General features: G+C 51.3%; 1 protein-coding gene across 1 annotated transcript in view; it reads left to right on the forward strand.

Moving 5' to 3' along the window:
- Nucleotides 1–347: 347 nt before the first annotated feature.
- Nucleotides 348–20339, forward strand: part of CCDC69 (coiled-coil domain containing 69) — a gene marked incomplete at its 5' end in the record, with an annotated part of 40749 nt that continues 20757 nt past the window's right edge. The window contains 4 exons of the mRNA XM_027604398.2: nucleotides 348–743; nucleotides 16912–16981; nucleotides 19499–19605; nucleotides 20118–20205. Of these exons, the coding sequence (XP_027460199.1) occupies nucleotides 348–743; nucleotides 16912–16981; nucleotides 19499–19605; nucleotides 20118–20205 (661 nt within the window). The remainder of the gene's footprint in view (nucleotides 744–16911; nucleotides 16982–19498; nucleotides 19606–20117; nucleotides 20206–20339) is intronic.

Consider the following 20339-nt stretch of genomic DNA (forward strand, 5'->3'; position numbering starts at 1 on the left):
CAGGTTGGACAGTGTTACAGATGCTTGTGAGCTGGGAAGAACTATTGACCGAGAAGTGAAGAGGCATTAAAATTAAACTAAGTATCATTATATATTTGTAGGGAAGTGGTTCAAAGCTTAGGTTCAGGAATTAGAACTGGAATTTATTTGGGCTCTGGTACTCACTAGCAACGTGAGCTTAGGCAAATCACGTCTCTGAGCCTCATTTTCCTACCCTGTAATGTGGAAGGAATAATACCTTTGTTGCAAGGAGATGGGAAAAAATAAAGTAATATGTACAATGTAGCCGGCACAGAAACAGCTCTCAAGAAATGGTAGCTGTTGTGTTTTCTAAGTAATTGTTTTAATTTTTTTCCTGGCCTTTTCTCCGCCAAGGGCCCGGAAAAGCATCCGTTGCTCCTAGGGATCTCTTCTGCCCTGGCCCAAGGTTGTTATCATTTACCGAGATCCTGGTCACCTGCCTCGGGCGGCGGCACCGCGAACCCCGCGGGCTTCGCGGAGGCCCTGCTCTTCGGGTATTTACGGCGCGCGGCCGCCCCAGCTCCGGCTCAAGTCTGCGCTTCCAGGTTCAGTTTCAGGGTCTCGCCGGCAGCCCCGGCCGGCGGGCGCGCGGCGTTCAGTGGGGCCGCGACGGCTGGGTCCTCCGGGGAGTGCCCCGGAGTTGGGAGGCGGCGTCCGGGAGTCCCCGGAGGAGGATGGGCTGCGGACACAGCAGGCTGAGCTGCTGCAAAGCCCCCAAAAAGGTAAAGGGCTCCGGCGGCGAAGTTTGCCTCGGGAGGGGAGGAGGGTGCGGAACCGCTCCGCCGCAGGGACTCTCGGAGCCGCCGGCCCCCTCCGGTCGTCCCAGGGAGCCGGGCGGAGGACGGAGAGAGGCCGGCGCGGAGGGAGGCGGGGAAAGCTCGGCCGGGCGGCGCTCTTAGCCCCGGCCGCGGGCTGAGCCGCTCGGGGCAGCCGAGTTTACCGACACGGCCCCTGGGCCCGGGAAGCGCGGCTAATTGCGGCGGCCCGAGCGGGGAAACGTCCAGTGCTATGGCAGGTGCCCTTTTCCTTCCGTCCGGGGCTGCTCGCTGTGTGGCCACGGACCAGTGACTTGACCTCTCTGGGCCTTCCGCTTTTCCCACCGTTCTGAGGCACACAATCTCTGAGGCCGCTACTCTCAGAGTGGTCCACGGATTTACAGCAGCGGCACCACCCGGGACCTGTTTGAAATGCAGAATCTCAGGCAGTGCCCCGGACCTGCCAAAATAGAACCTGCCTTTTAGCGAGCTGTCCAGGTGATTACAACAGGCTTTAAAGTTTGAGAAGCGCCGGTCTCGAGGCTCTTCAGGCCCCAAAGCCGGTGCGTGTGGGCTGTCCTGGGGGTAGCTGGGAGGGGCCAAAGAGGGAGGACATCTACCGCCTGCTGCTGCCCTTCCTTTCCTTCCTGTCCCTCCCCCAGGGGCCTCGGAGCTGGGTTAGGGCCCAGGAGACTCTACTCGGGTTTCTGACAGTGGGACCAGGTGCCCCTTGGGTTCTGACCAGCACAGAAGGTCAGAGCCTGGAGCCAGAGGACAACTTCCTCGGGGGAACAACCGAGGCGCAGAGGGGGAAGAAGGACCCTCAAGTTCTAACCCTTCTTCCTACTACTCCCTGCTTTTCAGCCAGGTGGGAGGAGGTGGTCCCATAAACTTGATGAGCAGTCCTCCGGAGACCCTGAGAGGCCCCACACTGCAACCAAATGTTATTTTTCATAAAACTCAAATAAATCTCTGTCTCTCTCTCTCTCCCCCTCTCCCCCCTCCCCCCCCCCCCTTGCTTTACTGGGGCCAAGGCAAGCTTTCCCTGCCCTGTGCTAGTTCAGGGAGAGGAGTTTTCACCCTAAGTACAATGCTTCTTACTCCTCCTTTATTCCTAGTTCAAGAAACCTCACCAAGCTCTGACCAAGAAACCCTCCTGTCTTCCCTTACTCCAACAGGGAAACTGAGGCTGGCTTGCCACCGTGGAAGCCGAGGGCTGGCTGATGGGGATGGTGGGCAGAGAAAGCTGAGCCTGGCTTGAGACCCAGAATGGAGCCAGTGATAGATGGACATCAGTCCTGGCTCTGCCATAATAAACATGATACATGACCTCAAGCAAGCCCGTACCACTCTTAGGGCCTCAGTTTCTCCCTCTACATGGAGAAGGGAGGGAGATGAGCAGGATGATTTCTAAGGGTCTGAGAGTCTGTGTTCCCTGTACCTGTGTCAACGTCTCCATCTGCAAAGTGGGCCAAGAGGGAATTCCATCTAGGCAGGGGCAGAAGGAGACCTAAAGAGGGGCCCTGTTCCAGACCTGACCCTTCCACAGTGAGCATGGGTTCCCCTGCCTCCTTGCCCTTCCAAGAGCCTTACCAGCTGTCCCTGTCTGTCCTTGGCACAGCCTGAACTGGACGACACCCCCGCCCACAAGCTGTGAAGGGCAAGTAAAGCCCGCACAGACGATCCCAGTGGGAAAGGGCCCTGGGTACCACTTGGGCTGATGTGCAGAGCAGAGGGTAAGGCCTGAAGAAGGGAAGGGTCTTGACTGAGGTCACAGAGTAACTTAGAATGGAACCCCAGTATCTGGCCCCCTAGTCCGGTGCTCTTTGTCTCTGGCTTCCAGTGGCTTCTTATTGATTCCAAAGCCCTTTGGCATTAAAGCCTTCATTCCGTTGCCTCAGGGCAGTCTGGCATGTCTTCCTGCCCCAGAAATGCCAGGCCCCTGCCCCCGTGTGGCAGGATCTATAAGCCAGTTCATTTAAAGTTCGCTCCTGTTTCCATCTCTCCAGGCTGTGCTCCTGCCCAGTTTCTCATCCAGGTGCCAAACCCCGGAAAGCCTGAGCTCCCAAGGCCATCCCCACCAGCTGTCAGTCCCCCGGGGGGCACAGGGCTCTAAGGATGGGATGTACAAAAATGAGCTCACACCACAGAAGGGTTAGGTCATGGCAACAATGACTCACCCTGAATGGCAGTTTACAGAGAGCTTTCACATCCCGCGGGCCTTACAAAAGCCCTGGAAGCTAGGCTGAGCTGCCAAATCTTTGCCACTCCACAGGTGAGGACACGGAAGTTCAGGGAGGAGTGATGTGTCCAAAGTCATAGAGCCAGTTGATGACAAAGTTGTTCACCTGAGCCTGGTTTTCTGCACCCCCCATCTGGTGCTCATTGCCTCCTACAGAGCAAGTGCTGCAGAACTAGCTGAGTGAACAAATGAGGGCCAAACAGCCAGGCTAGGGCTTAGCCCGGGGTGCAGCAGCAGTACCTCACCCAGCCTCAAGAGATACAGGAAGACTCCTTGGATGGGGGAAGATGGGGTGTGGGGATGCCTTGACTGAACGTTGAAGGGTTTGGTAGGAGTTACAGTCGAGGCAGAGCGAAGAGCCTGAGCTGAGGCTGAGCCAGAGAAAGTGCAGGATGACGGGGCTCATTGTTAAAAGTGGAGGTGGCAGGCAGCAAGGAATGAGCTCAGAACTTTCAGCGGGGACTACCCTGGCTAGGGACAGAGGCTTGACCGCTAGGACCTCTCAGTCCTTCCAAGTTCAAGAATTAGAGGGTTTGCTGAGTTCTGTAGTCTCCTGTGCCTGGTGGCCTTAGCCAGGAGACCCAACCTGAGGCTAAGTCACTGCCTTATTGGGATGAATTGAAATCCTGATGGATGCTTGAGTGGGGATCCCTGGCAGGTAGGTGCTCAGGAGCCATCTGAACTGTCTGGTCCTTCCTAAACCCGTCTTGACTGAGACCATGGGTGCTGTGGTCATGTCCCCAGGAGGACTTGGGAGGAGAATGGAAGAGAGGGGAGGGGCCAAGGAAACAAATTTGCCAGGGACTTGCCTGTAGGAGTGACAGGGGAGTCCAGAGGCCCCCCTGGGCAGGGGTGGGGAGGGACACCTACTGCCTCATGGCCAACCCTCTGTGTGTGTGTGCCTGGTATGATGTCCGAACTCCCCAGCCCCCAGGACTTTGGCTCTGGCCCCCGAGCAGAGAGTCAGAGAACCCACTCAGCACTGCTCCCACAGCTGGGCCTCGGGCAACAGGTTCTCAATGGTTCCGGCTTTCAGGAGCCCTTCAGGAGCACTTCCACGTAGCAGGCCCGGTGAGAGAGGGGGACGGATGCAGAAGTGAATGACCTGGCTACCCTGGGGTGCAGAGTATAGGCCCAGCATAGGCCTACAGAATCCGGAAACAAACCATGGACACCAAGGATGTGGGCTTTAGAGCTGGGCTCATGTGTTCATTTCCTCACTGGGCACAGTGGGCTGGGTGCTAGGTGCTGCTTCAGTCCTGGCTCAGTCGCACTCTGTTAAGTGGCTGTGGAAAGGGCTTGGCTTCTCCATGCTTTGGTTTCCTCATCTGTGAGATAGGTGTGAGATTCACTCCTGGGTCATAAGGTTGTTCTAAAGATTAGTTGAAAGAAGGCATGCAACAGAGCCTCTGAGACACTGACTGGCAAGTGGCATGCCTTTGATAAGAGGTGATGTGGGTAATGCCAGGGAGATATAATTATACCTCACGGACATCACTGCCTGGATTGTACCAGGGGTGTGGGAGACAGGGGGACATTAATGTCCTTGGAAGGCTGTTGGGGTTGGGGACATGAAGCCTGGAGCCTGGCCGTTGCCTTCGAATCTCTGAAGTGTTGCCAAGGGGACGTGGGGAGCAGCCTTGTTCTCTGTTGTTCCAGAAGGCAGAATTGTGGCCGCTGAGGGGAAGCTAAAGGAAGCCAGATTCTACTTCTCGTGAGGAAGAAAGGTAGCAAGTTCTCCATCTCCGGAGGAGTTCAAACAGGTCAGGTGACATTTTGGCAAGACTAGAAGAGGGCATGTAAGCCTAGGACTAGTAAATATTTAGGATTCTGCTTAAGAAATCTAATTTTGATTATTGTAATGTTTGAGGCAAAATTTCAGAACTTGGAAAAATATAAAGAAGTTTAAAAATCACCACTAAGACATAGCCTCTGTGCACATTTCACTGCCCTTCTGTTTTTCCTATATATATAATACACATGAGGGTGACTATTTTTACACGACTGGGACTATATTTTAAAGTGGTTATATTCTAGTTAATATTTCGCTGGAGGCATTCCTGTTACATAGTCCATGGAAACATGATTTTTAATGGCCAACTAATATTCTGTGGCTTATGTAACCGGTTTGGACACTTGGTTGTTTGCATTCCCCACTCCTACCCTCATTCTTCATGAGCATCCTGGCATGTTCATCCTGATGGGGGGGGGAGAGGTGGCTCTGAGCTCAGAGGGGAGAGGAGGGGCTGAGCGAAGGCCTCCTGAGAGAGCTGGCCTCTTCGCTGGGTTTTGAAGGTTGGTGGGGTGGGACTAGACAGCTGTGTTGGGGTGAGTGGTATATAGGAAAGTCCGGGCTCCTGACACCTGGTCAATAGGAACAAGGCAAATCTGACCTTTTAGCTTGGTTTGCCGAGGGTGGGATGGTTAAGGAACCTGAGAGGACTGGGCGCCTGGGTGGCTCAGTTGGTTAAGCGACTGCCTTCGGCTCAGGTCATGATCCTGGAGGCCCGGGATCGAGTCCCGCATCGGGCTCCCCGCTCAGTGGGGAGTCTGCTTCTCCCTCTGACCCTCTTCCTTCTCGTGCTCTCTATCTCTCATTATCTCTCTCTCTCTCTCTCAAATAAATAAATAAATAAAATCTTTAAAAAAAAAAAAAGGAACCTGAGAGGACTTTCCTGGGCCCTGATCCCTCTGCCCCAAGCATAATGGAGACTTTGGTGTGTATGTAGCCTCTGAGCTGGTGGTTTTTGCCCAACCCATAAAGTCACCACAGCTAAAGCCAACATAGGCTTCCATATGTATGCACTCTGAAAATCTTGGGAGGTCAAAAGCCAGATTTCTATTTTATAGCAGGACATCTGTACCTAGTGACCTAAGACGTTAGAAAACTTTCTGATAATCCTTGCCTTAGAGACGCAATCTTTGGCAACACGTTTTCTGCACATGTATGTGGTTTTAATTCTGTTCTTTTCCTTTGTAGTCGAATTCCCAGGTGGCTAATGTAGGTCCCCAGGGGCAGGATATGTCCCCAGCCACCTAAAGACTTCCATCTTTGCCTCAATTGGGTATTGAGTTTGGAGCCCATGCTTCATGTCTTTTTTATTGTAAAGAGGGCAGAAAAGATAAAACTTCAAATTAGTTGCCCAGAAGCAGGCTGCTATGTAAGTCAAGATGGTGATGGTCCTGGGGGTGGGGGGGGGGTTGGGACACTGCCACCTGACCCTTTAGTGGTCACAGATCAGCTAGTAAACAACAGCCTGAAATCTGCCTGGAAAGGGGGTTCTAAAGGGTCTCAGTATAACATTCATGAACATTCATGTTCAAAAAAAGAAACTTGGAAAATGTAAGGACAACCCCCCCCCCCAGCAAAAGGGAGAGGCTGATGGTTGGCCCAAGTTCTGGCTCTGACATCTTGGGGGCACTTGGGTTCCCGTCTTTGTCTCCTCAGTGTCCTCCACTCTCAGAGTCCTGTGAGCCCTGCTGGATGACCAGGGAGAGCAGGACCCATAGGCAGGGCTGGAGGAACTCCTGTGAGCCCGCCGTGGGCGGAGAGTAGGAGCAAGAGAGAAAAACACCCATCCATCTTTAGCATGTGTAGATCTAAATCTGTCCATTACCTGAAGAGAAGTCATCCTGTTTCTCTTGCCAGGTGAATTTTCATCCCTAAAAATCATTTATCTTGTCACTTTATTTTCAAACCTGAATCTTCCAGAACATCTAGGCCAAACACCTTACAAGACATAAAACATCCATCCCACATCCATGCTTTCCCCCAGGTAAGTGATGTACAACCTGACCTAATTCCGCTTCTCCCTCTCCCCCAGTGGTGGCGTTCTTTCACCAAGTATACGAGGAACCTCATAGACCTCCTTGCCATTTCTCCACAGCTCCACACAGCCCTACCCACTGCCCACTCCTTAAGGATGTAGCCCTGACATTAGATTAGGAAAGTTATCTGTACCAGGGTGAACAGTGGGCACCCCCACCAAAACTCAGGTACACCCAGAACCTATGCATGTGACCTTATTTGAAATAGGTTTTTTGGAGATGGGATCCATTTAAGATGAGGTCCTACTGGATTAGGGTGGGCCTTATTCCAATGACTGTTGTCCTCATAAGAACAGGAAAATTTGGACAGAGAGAAGGCCATGGGATAGCAGAAGCAGAGATCGGAGGGCTGCAGAAACACAAGCCAAGAAACACCAAGGATTGTGGCACCCGCCAGAAGCTAGGAGAGAGGGATCGAACAGATTCTCCCAGAACCTCCAGAAGGAACCAACTCTCCCAACACCTTGATTTTGGACTTCTAGCCTCCAGAACTGTGAGAGAATAAATTTCTGTTTTAGGGTTCCAACTCTGTGGTAATTTGTTAGAGCAGCCCTGGGAAACTTCTATATCTTCAGGTTAATGACCCCCGCTCTCACCTTCCACCATTGGTCAAGGTGGGCAGCCAAAACCCAAAGCCTCCCATTTGGACCCATAGCTCCCCAGAAGAATAGGGAGAGTGGCAAGCAGCGAGGTGCTTGGACAAGGCCCAGAGGCTTTCGGCCACCAGCTGCAGCATCCGTGGAAGAAAGCGCCGCCCTGGGAGTCAACGGTGGTCTGACTCCTGCCTCTTCCCCTAACTTGCTGGGGGTCTGAGCCAAGAGGTTCTCTCCCTGGGCCTGGACATCCCCATCTGTAAAATGACTGCCTTGGCTGCTTGTAGATTTCAAGAGAGGTATTTCTTTTTCTTGTGAATGTCTTTGCACACAAGGAAAACTTGACTACATCGCTGTTTAAAAAATTCTAAGAATTCAGGTAACACTAAAGCTCCCCCTCCTTGGCTACAAGAATCTTAGTCTTTTCTCTAGAAATGACAAGTGCCATCAGTCGGTGCTATTCTAGGTACTTTTCTCTGTTCTTTTGTGTGCATTGATGTACCAAGGAAAATAGTTTATTTTGCGTACTGGTATTCTACCAAATGCCTTCCCAACTCTGTATGTAAAATGTACTTCATTATTTAGACTTATGAGTGACCTTGCGTGGTGTTATGTACCTTAGTGTATTGAGCCAGTCCCCACCACAGACATGAGGCTGGTTTCCAGTGTTTCCCTCTTACAAACAACTCTGCCCTGAGCACCCTGGGGAGGCACTGCTGTCCTCACGAGTGGGTGTCTCTCTGCTAGCAGGGCAATTGCAGGCTGGTGGGGCACGCTGCCTATAACCTGGGGGGGGGGCAGGTAGCCACTGACTCCCTGTCACCCTCTGCTCTGGGCAGTTACTGTCCTCCCCATAGGGGCTGCTCGAGAACAGAGGGTGGTATGAAGGGCTCAGGACACTACCCAGGCCCTCCTGAGCAAGGGCGCCTCTTTTCTTGTCCTCTGGAGAAGCTCTCTTCATGCAGGCATTGACAGCCATGTGTAGATCGCCTGTCCCGCTCTGCCCCGAGCACACGAGCATGACAGGATTGATACAGGATGGGGGGGCAGGATGACCTCACCCTGCCCCTTCTTCTTCATCCGAAGCATGTCAACACAGGAAAGACTCTGATGTATCCCATTGCCCAACTCCATGCCCTAGAGAAGAGAAAACAGAAGCCCAGAGAGGGCTGGGTGCTTTCCCAAGGTCACACAGCAAGTGGCAAGCCGGGATTTTGACTCTAGACCCCCACGTGGGAGTTTGTCATTGCGCTGGGGAGACCGGTGGATGTCTGGCATCTCTTCTGTGCCCTCAGCATGCTTCTTCCTCTGCCCCGGCTGCTGCCATCATTTCCTGCCCCACTCCTTCAGAGTCCCAGTCTGACCCAAATGCCAGAGGTGGTGCTGAGTGCTTTTGCCAGCTCCAAGCCCTCGGAGGAGACTAGAACTGGCAGACATCCTGGGAAGCTGGTGGGGGAACAGGAAAACGTGGGCTCTGGGGAGAAGGACAAGGAATATTGCGTATCAGAAAGCCTTTCTCTAGGCCTCAGCCTCTCCATCTGTGCACAAGGCTGGGCCCGGTGCTCCAGGGCTCCCCCACAGTCTGCCATGGCCCGGCTCAGTAGGCGCTGAAGAGGGAAGTGGTTCTGTCCTCCTCTAAGATCTCATTCCTCGGTCGATCAGATAGAAGCGCTGGAGACCACATCCGCCCCTGAGTGGGGTGCGCTGGGGGCATCACAGGTGTTCCGAGAATGGGCGGTGCCCCCCAGTGCAGCCCAGTGGTGCAGGCTGGCCCTCCCACCGTTAGGCCGCCCTGATCTCATAGCCACGCTGATCCATCCCAGGCAGGCAGTGGGCGATGCCTACGCCACACTCTGGAGTATGAATGAGATGAACTAAATCTTCAGTGTCCCTGGCATGTGAAAATGAAATCAGATTCAGGCATTACTTTGCCAAAATACTTCTGTCCATCCATCTTAGAGATAGGGAAGCTGAGACCTATGTTTATAGGGATCTTCCATCAGAGCCTCTGTGATTTGGGTGTGAAGGCTAATATTTCTCAACAGCCCTGAACATTTAGGCCCTGCCTTTCCTCCCCCTTCTGGAGGGGGCCCTTTGGGCCTCCACCCCCACCTCCTTCCTGCCTCTACCCTCAGCCAATAGGCTCTGCCTGTGGTTGTTAAGATTCTGAAACTACTGGTGCGCGGCCCCACCCACGCTGAGTCCAGATGGCGGAAAGGCAGCCCTGATACTACAGAGGGGTGTGACCTGAGTCCTGTGAGGCCCAGAATCATCTGTCCCCTAAACTTCGGCTACTGCCATCAATCTGGTGTATGCATAAAGGAAAGGAAATGGAAGGGCCTCCAGGCTCCACCTTGAATCTGGATTCTCGTGAGGACACTTGTCCCCCTGCTTTGTGGCCTCTGACAAGTATTTTCCATCCCACCTCTGGGCCTCAGTTTCTCCATCTAGAAATAGGAGGTGGGGATTGGAATAAACTGTCTCCAGGGGCCCTTCCAGGCCTGCCTGCTGGGTCCCAGCAAGCATCCCTCAGCCAGAATGGGAGGACAGAGCTCCGTGGCCAAGGGAAGCCAGGGAACAGGAAAGGAGCTAGGGAACTCCTGAGGGTCCTTTGATTACTGAATTCTCTAAGCAAAGCAGGAATAATGATATAAATGATACCACTCAATCAGCAATACACAAAGCCCAAAGGCCCATGGAAAGCATGGAGTGATGATGGTTCCTCCTGCGAGGTGAGACCAAGTGTGGTCAGGAAAGGCTGAGCCATCCTCAGGGCTGCTCTTGGCTTCCATCCTAACAAGGGCCCCAATGTAAGGAATAACCGAGCAGCTTCCATCTGAGCTGCTTCTGCCTTACTCACCCTTGCCTGGTGCAGCTCACAGTTTGAGGGAAATTGAGGATTCTGCCCCAAAGGCTTCAGTACAGGACTATGGAAATTCACCCCAAAGTACTACAACCTGGAAAATACTCAGCAGAGCCCTCCGAGGCCGTGTTCCTGCTGGTGGCTTTCACTCTCCACCTGCACTTTAGGCTTACCAGAGGGCTTTACTTGCTGAACATCAAGGATACTTTATAGAATTATAGACTGTTGGAGTTGAAGGGCCTCTGTGATCACTCCATCCAACCTGCAGAATGAAGTTTGCCTCTTCTTGCCTGCTACCAGTGATGGAGATCTCACTACCACCACCAAACCCCCACCTCTAGTCAGCAGCTTATCTCTGTCTGGGACAGTTCTGAAATTCTTCTTCATGTTGAACTGAAACTTCTTGAAACTTCTAGCCCTTAGCCACAAGCCTGCCCTCCAAGTCTGTGGACCACACAGCTTCTGCCTCATGACAGTCCCGCAGAGATCTGAAGGCAGTGGCCAGGTTTTCTTGCCTGTTCTTGAGGCTGACCAACTGTTGTTACCAGTACCTCCTATAATTTGGTTTTGGGCCTCCTTCCACATGCTGTCACCTCCCTTTGGATGCCTTCCAGTTTGTCAATTTACCCTTCAAAATGCAAGCATATTCTGGGGGTCTCAGTGGACCCGACGTGAGCTCATCTGGCTCTTCCACAGCCCTGGCCACTGTCCTCCCATGTTACCGGACTCCGCGCCTGTATTTGGCAGCTGCATCCTGCTGCAGACCAGGTTTGCTTCAGGTTCAACCCAAAGCGGGGCTCTGGTCTGCTTGACAACAAGGAGCTGGGCCCCAGAACTGTGTGTGTTACCAAGATACAAAGGCCCTGTTTCCAGCCTCCGTAGTGGAAGGGCTGTCCTGGAGTCGGAGGAACTGAACGGAACACCTGTTCCAACCCTGACGCGTGGCAGATAAAGAAACAGGTCCAGCACGGGCAAGGGACTCGCCTAAAGTCTCATAGGAAAGCTGGAATCCGGGTCTCCAGGTGTCTCCCCCAGTCCTGGGTTCTCCCTACGTCCTGTGCTGTCAGATACCCACCTCGCTCTCTTCTCCCAGTTTCTGTTGACTCAGGAAACCCCACTGACCCCGCTCCCCCTCTTCCAGAGCTCAATCCGGATGCCCCACCCCAGCCCTGGGCCTCCCCACTCTGCTTTTGGAAGGGGAAATTCTTATGTCCCCCTCCCAGCTCCTGTCCTCTCCCACTGCGGGGTGAACTCTGCTCCGTAGCCTCCGAGGAGGGAGCTGCCTGAGCCCCAACCTGGGGATTTTCCATGTCGTAGTTGCTTATCAATTCCTACTCAGCTCTGGGCTATGTGTCCTCAGGCTCTTGTGAGCAACAGAGCTGCCTGCATAGATTGGCAGATTGGGGCTTCCCGGCACATCTACCACCCTTGGATTCTGTGGGTCTAGACCTGGGCCTGGGGGCTGTGTTAAGCAAGCATTCCAGGTGCTTCTAATAATACAGGAGACCCAGAGACCACACTCAAAGAAATAGTGTTCTGGGCATCATAACAGATGCTGGGACAAATCCAAAGCGGGTTTCAAACATGGTCCCTGTTGCCAAGGAGCCCCTTGGCCTAGCTGGAGAAGCACAGGTAACCAGGTAGGTCCTCACATGGGTGTCCAAAACAGGCACCCAGGCACAGAGCTGCCAGGGACTAACTCAGCACTGGAGAGGGACAGAGGAGAAACGAAACGGCCCGTGAGCTCAGCCTGGAAGCCTGAGGAACTGTGGAGGGTGTGTCATGCTGGGATGAGTGCCTTGGGATGGTCTCGAACACAGGGATGCACCTACTGGGGCCAGGAGTACCATAGGCTTGTTTGGTTTGGGCCCAGCAAATTTGCCAATTGCTTTTTTAAAAGTGATACTATTCCGTGTTGGCAAGGTTGCCGTGAAACTGGCCTTCTCGTGCGCCAACAGGGGGTGTGTTCATTGGTAGAACCTTTCTGGAGGGTAGAGTCAGTAGTTTCAGATGTGTAAAAATACATATAAGTCAGTAAGCGATCACTGAAAGCATAATTTGGAAGTTAAGAAATGGAAATAATCGAAGTATTCGTGCAGATTATTTAATGATTGAATTCATTCACAAGGATGTAATATTTGAGTCATTAAAATTAACATATCTACAGAATATTTAATGCCATGTAGTAAGAGCTCATAATGTATTTGAAAAAATAAAATATAAGGAAGTATATATAATGTTCCAATTATGAATAAATAGATCGATTATTACTACTACTGTAATTGGAGGAAGAAGTTTACAAATATTTATCAAGGAAACGGAGGAACAGGAGGATCCTCGCCTGAGGACAGACTGTGATAAGTCTTTTTTTTTCCTAAGTTTATTTATTTATTTATTTGACAGAGAGAGAGAGAGCACGAGCAGGGGGAGTGGCAGGGAGAGGGCGAAGCAGACTCCCTGCCGAGCAGGGAGCCCAATGGGGGCTCGATCCCAGGTCCCTGGGATCATGACTGAGCCGAAGGCAGACGCTTAACCAACTGAGCCACCCGGGTGCCCCATGCTAAGTCTTGAATGTCACGGGAAGCCGTAGACCTGGGAGTGGTTTTGTCAGGATCTGGGGACTCAAGCGCAGGGTCCCATCCTGCCTGTGGTCTGGAAGCTGTTAGTGCAGGAGAGTTTTTCACCTTTCTGTGGTGGTGGTTTAGCAGAAGACAGTTTTTCATGAGCGTTATGATCTTACTTCAGGCCAGTCTGAGGGAGATCTACCAAAGCACTGCAGGGCCTTTGTTTTTGCCCTGCTTTTCAAACAGAAAGTAATAAACTCAGGCAATGTTTAAGCTCTCAGAATATGCCAGACATTATGGGTGCATTATCCCATCTAATCCTTAAAACAATCTCATGAGGAAACCAAGGCTTGGAGAGGCCATGCAGTCACACAGTGTTAGATTTAGGATTTGAATCCCGGTATGGGTAATTCTAGAATCCCAGAGTTCTTTTTTTTTTTTAATTTTTTATTGTTACGTTAATCACCATACATTACATCTTTAGTTTTTGATGTCTTTTTTTTTTTAAGTTTTTATTTATTTATTTTAGAGCTAAAGATGTGGGGGAGGGGCAGAGGGAGAGAAGCAGACTCCGTGCTGAGCCCAGAGCCTGATGTGGGGCTCAATCCCACAACCCCGAGATCATGACCTGAGCCGAAACCAAGAGCTGGACGCTTAACCGACTGAGCCACCCGGGCACCGCTAGAATCCTGGCGTTCTTAACCCCACTGCTCCAGTCTCTAATGTGCTGAGACCTGGTTCTGACGTTGAGTCTGCCATCAAGGCACAGAGTCACCGTGTCTTACCTCCCTGGGTTTCCTCACTGTAATAACCCTGCCTGTCAGTGCTACTGAGAGGAGCTGAGGTCAGAGGCTCAGAGCTGGAAGACCACGGGGGTCCACTAAGCCCTTCTTGACTCTACTTGGCAAAGGAGGGAACAGGAGCCCAGAGGAGTGATCAGTGGAGAAGGGAGGAGGGGAGACATTTGTCCAGCTTTGTAGGAGAGCTGGGACTGGAATCCAGGAATTCTCAGTCCCATGAAAGCATCCCTAGATTAGCATAACCAGTGGTGGCAACGGGGATGAGACAACCATTGATCTCCCTCCTTCTGACAGCCCAGGGTAGGGAGGCTGGCTCCTGTGACTTCCCCAGATTCTTGCTTGGACAGCTTCGCAGATATGTGCCTGGGTCGGGCATCCCCTCTGCCCTGGGCGGGGAGAGCCGACTCTTCCCAGGGTGGAAGGAGAACTCAGTTGTCAGGCATGCCCAGCCACTGAGGGCTGGGGGGAGGTGCCATGTCTTGTTCCATTTGCCAGGGGCTCACACTGCACCAGGCTCTGTGCCGGGCTCTGTGCCAGGCACTGGGGGGCAGGAGCAGAAGGTTGTAGAAGCCTTCCCTTGACTTACCTTCCTTCCCCAACCAGAAGTATGCTTTCCAGCAGCATTTCAGTCATTCTTGAGTTCAGGAAATTGTTAATAATTTTATGCAATAATGTACCTTTAAAAATCTGTGACCATAATAAAAAGTTCAGTTAATTGAACATTTTCATAGCCTTTCCACAGGCTGATTTATTTTCTTAAGTGTCTCTCTCTTTTTTCTTTTTTTTTTTTAGAGAGGGAGAGAGGGAGGAAGGGCAGAAGGAGAGAGACAGAATCTTAAGCAGGCTCCACACCCAGCGTGGACCCCTGAGAGCAGAGAGCCCAACATGGGACTCTATCTCATAACCCTGAGATCGTGACCTGAGCTGAAATCAAGAGTCGGTGCTTAACTGACTGAGCCACCCAGACGCCCCTTTTAAGGTTTCTTAAAATGCAATCTAGAATTTTTTTTTCATTTTTTTAAGAGCATCTTTTTTTTTTAAAGGGATAGTTGACATATAAACATTATATTAGTTTCAGGTCTACAACAATGATTAGATATTTGCGTGTATTGTGAAATGATCACCACAATACGTCTAGTTAACATCCAAGAACATCTTGGGGTGCCTGGGTGGCTCAGTTGGTTGAGTGTCTGCCTTCGGCTCACTCATGGTCCTGGGGTCCTAGGATCAAGTCCCACATGGGGCTCCCTGCTTGGCGGGGAGTCACTTCTCCCCCTGCCTCTTCCCTCTGCTCAAATAAATGAATAAAATCTTTAAAAAGAAAAAAAAAGTGATGTTATTTTTAAAAAAAAGACATCCAAGAACATCTTAAAAAGTTACAGGATGGCTTAATTTATTTTTTTCTACCCCAGATTCTGGTCCAGTGGCTAGTGCCAGGCCTTGGCTGACTTTCCACCTATCTGGGGTGAAATGAGAAAATTAAAGGTGTAAGTGTGTGTATAACATTGAGTAAGGATGTCAGTTCCCCACTTCCTGGAAGAAGTGTCTTGAGCTTTCCTTACTATATTTTGGAAGATTATAATATCCTCTATTTTATGAAATGATAGTGTTAGTCTGCAGATAATGTTTTTCAGCATCCTTGCTTTTCAACCCATATCAACTGTCCTATTAAAAAATATTATTTACGAAACTTGAAAATCTGGGAGCCACTGACACTGCTTCAGGATTCAGCCCTTTGGCATCTCTTGCCTCCTTTGATCAGATTCAACCAATACTGGCCAAATATGGCTCAAGTCCTTGACTCTGCCAGGTATGCATTAATCTAACTTGATTAGTGAATAATCTACCGCACTCAGCCTCAGCCTCCTGTTCTGTAACTTGGGGATATTAATATTTCCCAGGATCATTCTGAAGATTAGCTAAGGTAGTGTAGATATCATAGTGCCCAGTACATCCTGAGTACGGTGTCTTACCCCCATCTGTGAAGGTAATTACCACTGCCTCCTTATAGTTGGCGAAACACCCCCTCTAACAAAGAATAAGCATGGTAAAACCATGGCTTGGATGACAACGACTTCTTCTTCTTCTTCTTCTTCTTCTTCTTCTTCTTCTTCTCCTTCTTCTCCTTCTTCTTTTAAAGAATTTATTTGAGAGAGAGAGAGAGGGAGGGAGAAAAGCAGAGAGGAGGGAGAGGGATAAGCAGACTCTGCACTGAGCATGGAGCCCGACATGGGGCTCAATTCCAGGACCCTGAGATCCTGACCTGAGCCTAAACCAAGAGTCAGACGCTTAACCGACTGAACCACCCAGGCACTGCCCCCCATGGCTTGGACTTCTTTTCTTTTAAAATTGTATTTATTTACTTGAGATAGAGAGTGAGCAAGAGAGCCGGGGCAGGGGAGCAGAGGGAGAGGGAGAAGCAGGCTCCCCGCTGAGCAGGGAGCCCGATGCGGGGCTCGATCCCAGAACCCTGGGATCATAACTTGAGCTGAAGGCAGACACCTAACCGACTGAGCCACCCAGGCGCCCCCATGGCTTGGACTTTTTTTTTTTTTAAAGATTTTATTTATTTATTTGAGAGAGAGAGAGAATGAGAGATAGAGAGCACGAGAGGGAAGAGGGTCAGAGGGAGAAGCCGACTCCCTGCTGAGCAGGGAGCCCAATGTGAGACTCGATCCTGGGACTCCCGGATCATGACCTGAGCCGAAGGCAGTCGCTTAACCCGCTGAGCCACCCAGGTGCCCTGGCTTGGACTTCTGATGCTTTGCCCCTAATACAGGGAAGGATCAACTTCCTTGGAAGGAAGTTGTGGTAACCATAGGTCCTGAGAGGAAAGGGTAATTGTCTCTGAACTAGAGGTTGGGAAGTTTCAGCTATAACTGGGGTGAGGGTAATAGCAAAAGGTCTGGCCAAGAGCTGGAAGAAGGAAGAGGTGGGCAGGGAGGGCCTCATGGTTGGTGGCACAAACCACAAAAATCTAAGGAGAGGTCAACCAGTATCAGACTCCCCACTGAGGGTTTCCGTGGCAATGATGAGAAATCCTGCTCTGGGAACCCCTTCCCTACAGAGGGAGGGCTGCCTTCAGCTAGTGAGGGAGGCAGCCTAAGTAACTGGATCCAAGGCAAGGTCTGGTATAGCTGGACATCAGTCCTGTCTTGCCTTTGGAAGGATCCTACGACAGCATCCATCCTCACATTGACCTCCTACCCTCTACCTTCACTTCATTGTTGTCTCATTTCTTCCAGAGGCGCCAAAAACCAGATCAGCCCCCCAGACCAGAGCCACAGGAACTAGGTCCCCTCAACGGGGACACAGGTGAGTAGCCAGCCCTATAAATGCCCTCCCCACCATCCATGAGGTTTCCTACTTTATCAACAAAGCTGATATTTAATTATCTCATGAGACCTTAGGTAGGTTACATTAATAGCAGTGTCATGTCTAAAATCAGGGAGGTGATACTCCTGACCTGTACTTGCCTGTTCCTGGCTACTGATGCCAGGAACTGATGCCTCCACACATGGAGGGTTGAGTTTATTTCTGGAAAGTACATTTTCAGGAGAATCCAGAAAAATTGGGAGGGAGTACAGTAGAGACAGATCAGGCTGATAAGAAATCTGGAAACCCAGTCCTGTAAGGAGCAGTTAAAGGAGCAGAGGTTGTTCTACTGGAAAGAAGATGTTGCAATAAAACACAACAGTTCTCTCCAAGTGTCTGAAGTACCCTCAGAAGAAAGATAAGCCTTGTTCAGTGTGACCCAGAGGTCCGTTCAAGGGCCTCAGGGTGGCAGAAACAGGCAGGCAGAATTCAGTTCAGTCTCAAAGGATTTTTTGTGTGATTGTTGGTTTAAAACCACCACAGCTACCTAGTAATGAAATGAGCACTCCATCTCGGAAAGTGTTCAGTTACAGACTGGAGACTGGCAGGGCCATTGTAGACGAAGTTTAAGTACCAGATAAGCAATTGAATCAGAATTCAGAGGCTCTGTAATCTGCCTGTGCACAAGAATTACCTGGGGGAACTTCAAAGATACACATTCTGGGCCCCACTGCAGACCGACTCGACAAGAGTCTCTGGGAATGGAGCTGAAGACTCTGTCCTGGTAGTGATGATCTATCTTTGTTATAAGCTTCTCCCTGGCAGGTGCCAGTCCAGCTACTGGTCTTGTGGACCAACGTTTGGGACCCTGAGCCAAATGGTTTGTGAGAGTCTGGGGTTCTCTGAACTTGACCCCAGTGGTTCCCCAGGACCCAGGGCACTGACTCGCTCCCCCCAACCCCCATCCTGACAGGCAGCCCAGGCCAGCTTCCTGGCTAGCAGGCCCACTCCTCACCTTTCTCCTCATGCCCTTTGCCAACCCTATGGCACTCTGTCATAATAATACTAACATCAGTAATGATGCCAACTGGACCAGTAATGCCAACCCCTCTAATGCTTGTCAGGAGCAACGATGACTCTCTAGAGAGCATTCAGTAAACAAGAAGGCACATTTATTGAGCTATCTCTAAATGCCTGGCACAACGCTTCCTGCTTTGTGTGCGTCAGCAGGCAGAGTAAGGTGACAGGAGAGCTTGCCGTGGGATCAGACTGTGCAGGGTTCACAGGCCCTCCCCCGACCGTGAACTGCGTGATCCTGGGCCAGTTGTGTAACTTCTCTGTCCCTCAGTTTCCTCATCTGTGAAATGGGGATAAACATAGTACCCACCACAGTGGGTTGTTGTGAGGACTGCATATTCCCCGTGAGGCACCTGGGACAGGGCTGGCATGCTCTTGGGCACATGGTAAGCTCTCAGTACTCCTTACCTTGCTGGTATTATTTCTGTTGCCATCATTTCCTGATTTGATCATCTCCACAGCCCTGTGAGCTAGATATTATTATCCCGATTCCCACAGTGGGTAAGTGAGGCACAGAGAGGGCGGGTCGTGCCTTAGGGCACATCCAGAGCCTATCGGACTCACAGGGGCAATGGCAGGGCCTGTTCTGGAGTCTCCCTAAGCAAGGGCTAGACTTCCTGTTTGCGTCTCCTTCCCACTCACAGCAGCCCCTCTGCCTCCAGCTGGAGAGGGGGGGCGATGCTAAAGGTCAGGGCTCACACACCCAGACCCTCACAGGCCCCAGCAGGTAGAGCAGGTGACTCTGGCCAACGGCAGAACCATGTCCTGGACGAAGCGGGAGACAGCTCTGCCTCAGCTTCAGCTCCTGGCTGGCACAAAGGTACACGCTACCAGTTCTTTGGCTTCTTGAAGAAAAGTTGGAAATCTGTATATGAAGTAAAAGTTGCCCAGCAACGATTAAATCTCAGCAAATTCTTTTTACCTTATTTTTTTTTAAGATTTTATTTATTTATTTGACAGAGAGAGACACAGTGAGAGAGGGAACACAAGCAGGGGGAGCGGGAGAGGGAGAAGCAGGCTTCCCACTGAGCAGGGAGCCCAACGTGGGGCTCGATCCCAGGACCCTGGGATCATGACCTGAGCCGAAGGCAGATGCTTAACCATCTGAGCCACTCAGGTGCCCTCCCCTCCCCCCCTTTTTTTTACTTTAGATATCAGTTAGAGCAAATAACACCATTATGGGCTGAGTCCGTCCTGTGAGTTACCAGCTCTGCTGTAGATCATAGGGGGCAGAATGAGACCCCTGGCTCCCGCACTAAGGAGGGTCTCCAAAGCCGGAGAGATGTGAGCGACTGCCACTGGAGGTTGATCTTCCAACTGAAACCATTCTTGCGGTGGAGACTGGAGATCTCAGCCCTTAGCCCTGGCCTCTGACATCCTCTCCACCAGGCCCTGGCCTCACCTCTGCTCTGTGTGAATTTTTTGCTTCCTTGCGTGTAGCCACAGCTGTCCAGCTCTGTGCATCTGAGGAGGCTGAGGAGTGCCAGAAGGAGATAACCAGAATTCTCCAGCAACACAAAGAGGAGAGGAAGAAATGGGCACAACAGGTAAGTCCAGGTAACACCCGGCCCTTCTCTCTTCCTCCTGCTTAGCTAACCTTGCTCAATGCCAGAATGAGGATCACCTTTGGATTTAGGTGTTCTAAGTATCTCTTACTCCTTCACCAAGAAGGAAGTTCTTTATCTTTTGAATAAATAGTTGTAAGTGCTTGCATATAATTCATTATATTCATTGTATGCGGTGAAAGATCAGGAAACACTAACACAGTAGAAAGACTTCCTGCCTGGAGCGGGCATCAGGATTAGAAGACTCCTACATCCCCTTCTCCTAGACAATTCTCTGGGAGCCCCCTTCTAAGATCTAAAGAAGGCAGAGTCAGCCACACTTGCTGTGTCTTGGAGGTCTTGTTCCCGCTGAGCTCAGGTCGTTCCCGTCACACAGACAATGGGGTGGAACTCTGATCACCAACCTCTACAAAGCTCCAGGGGTTGGTGTGTGAATAAGCGAGGCTGCGCTGAACCTGCTCAGTCTCATGCTACTGGCCACCTCCCGCCCCCAGGTGGAGAAGGAGAAGGAGCTAGAGCTTCAAGAGAAACTGGATGAACAGCGAAGGGTCCTGGAGGGAGAGCATGAGGAGACCCTGCAAGGTAAGGATGGAGATGCTTCACTAGCAAGGGTGGGGAAGGCTCCTTCTTTTGTCCCCACCTCCTGAGTTCACAGGGGTCTCCCACTGGCCCCCACCTCCTGCCTCTGGCCCCTCCCTTCTGCCTCTGCCCCTCTC

Source organism: Zalophus californianus, chromosome 5, assembly GCF_009762305.2.
Source record: "Zalophus californianus isolate mZalCal1 chromosome 5, mZalCal1.pri.v2, whole genome shotgun sequence".
NCBI lineage: Eukaryota > Metazoa > Chordata > Mammalia > Carnivora > Otariidae > Zalophus > Zalophus californianus.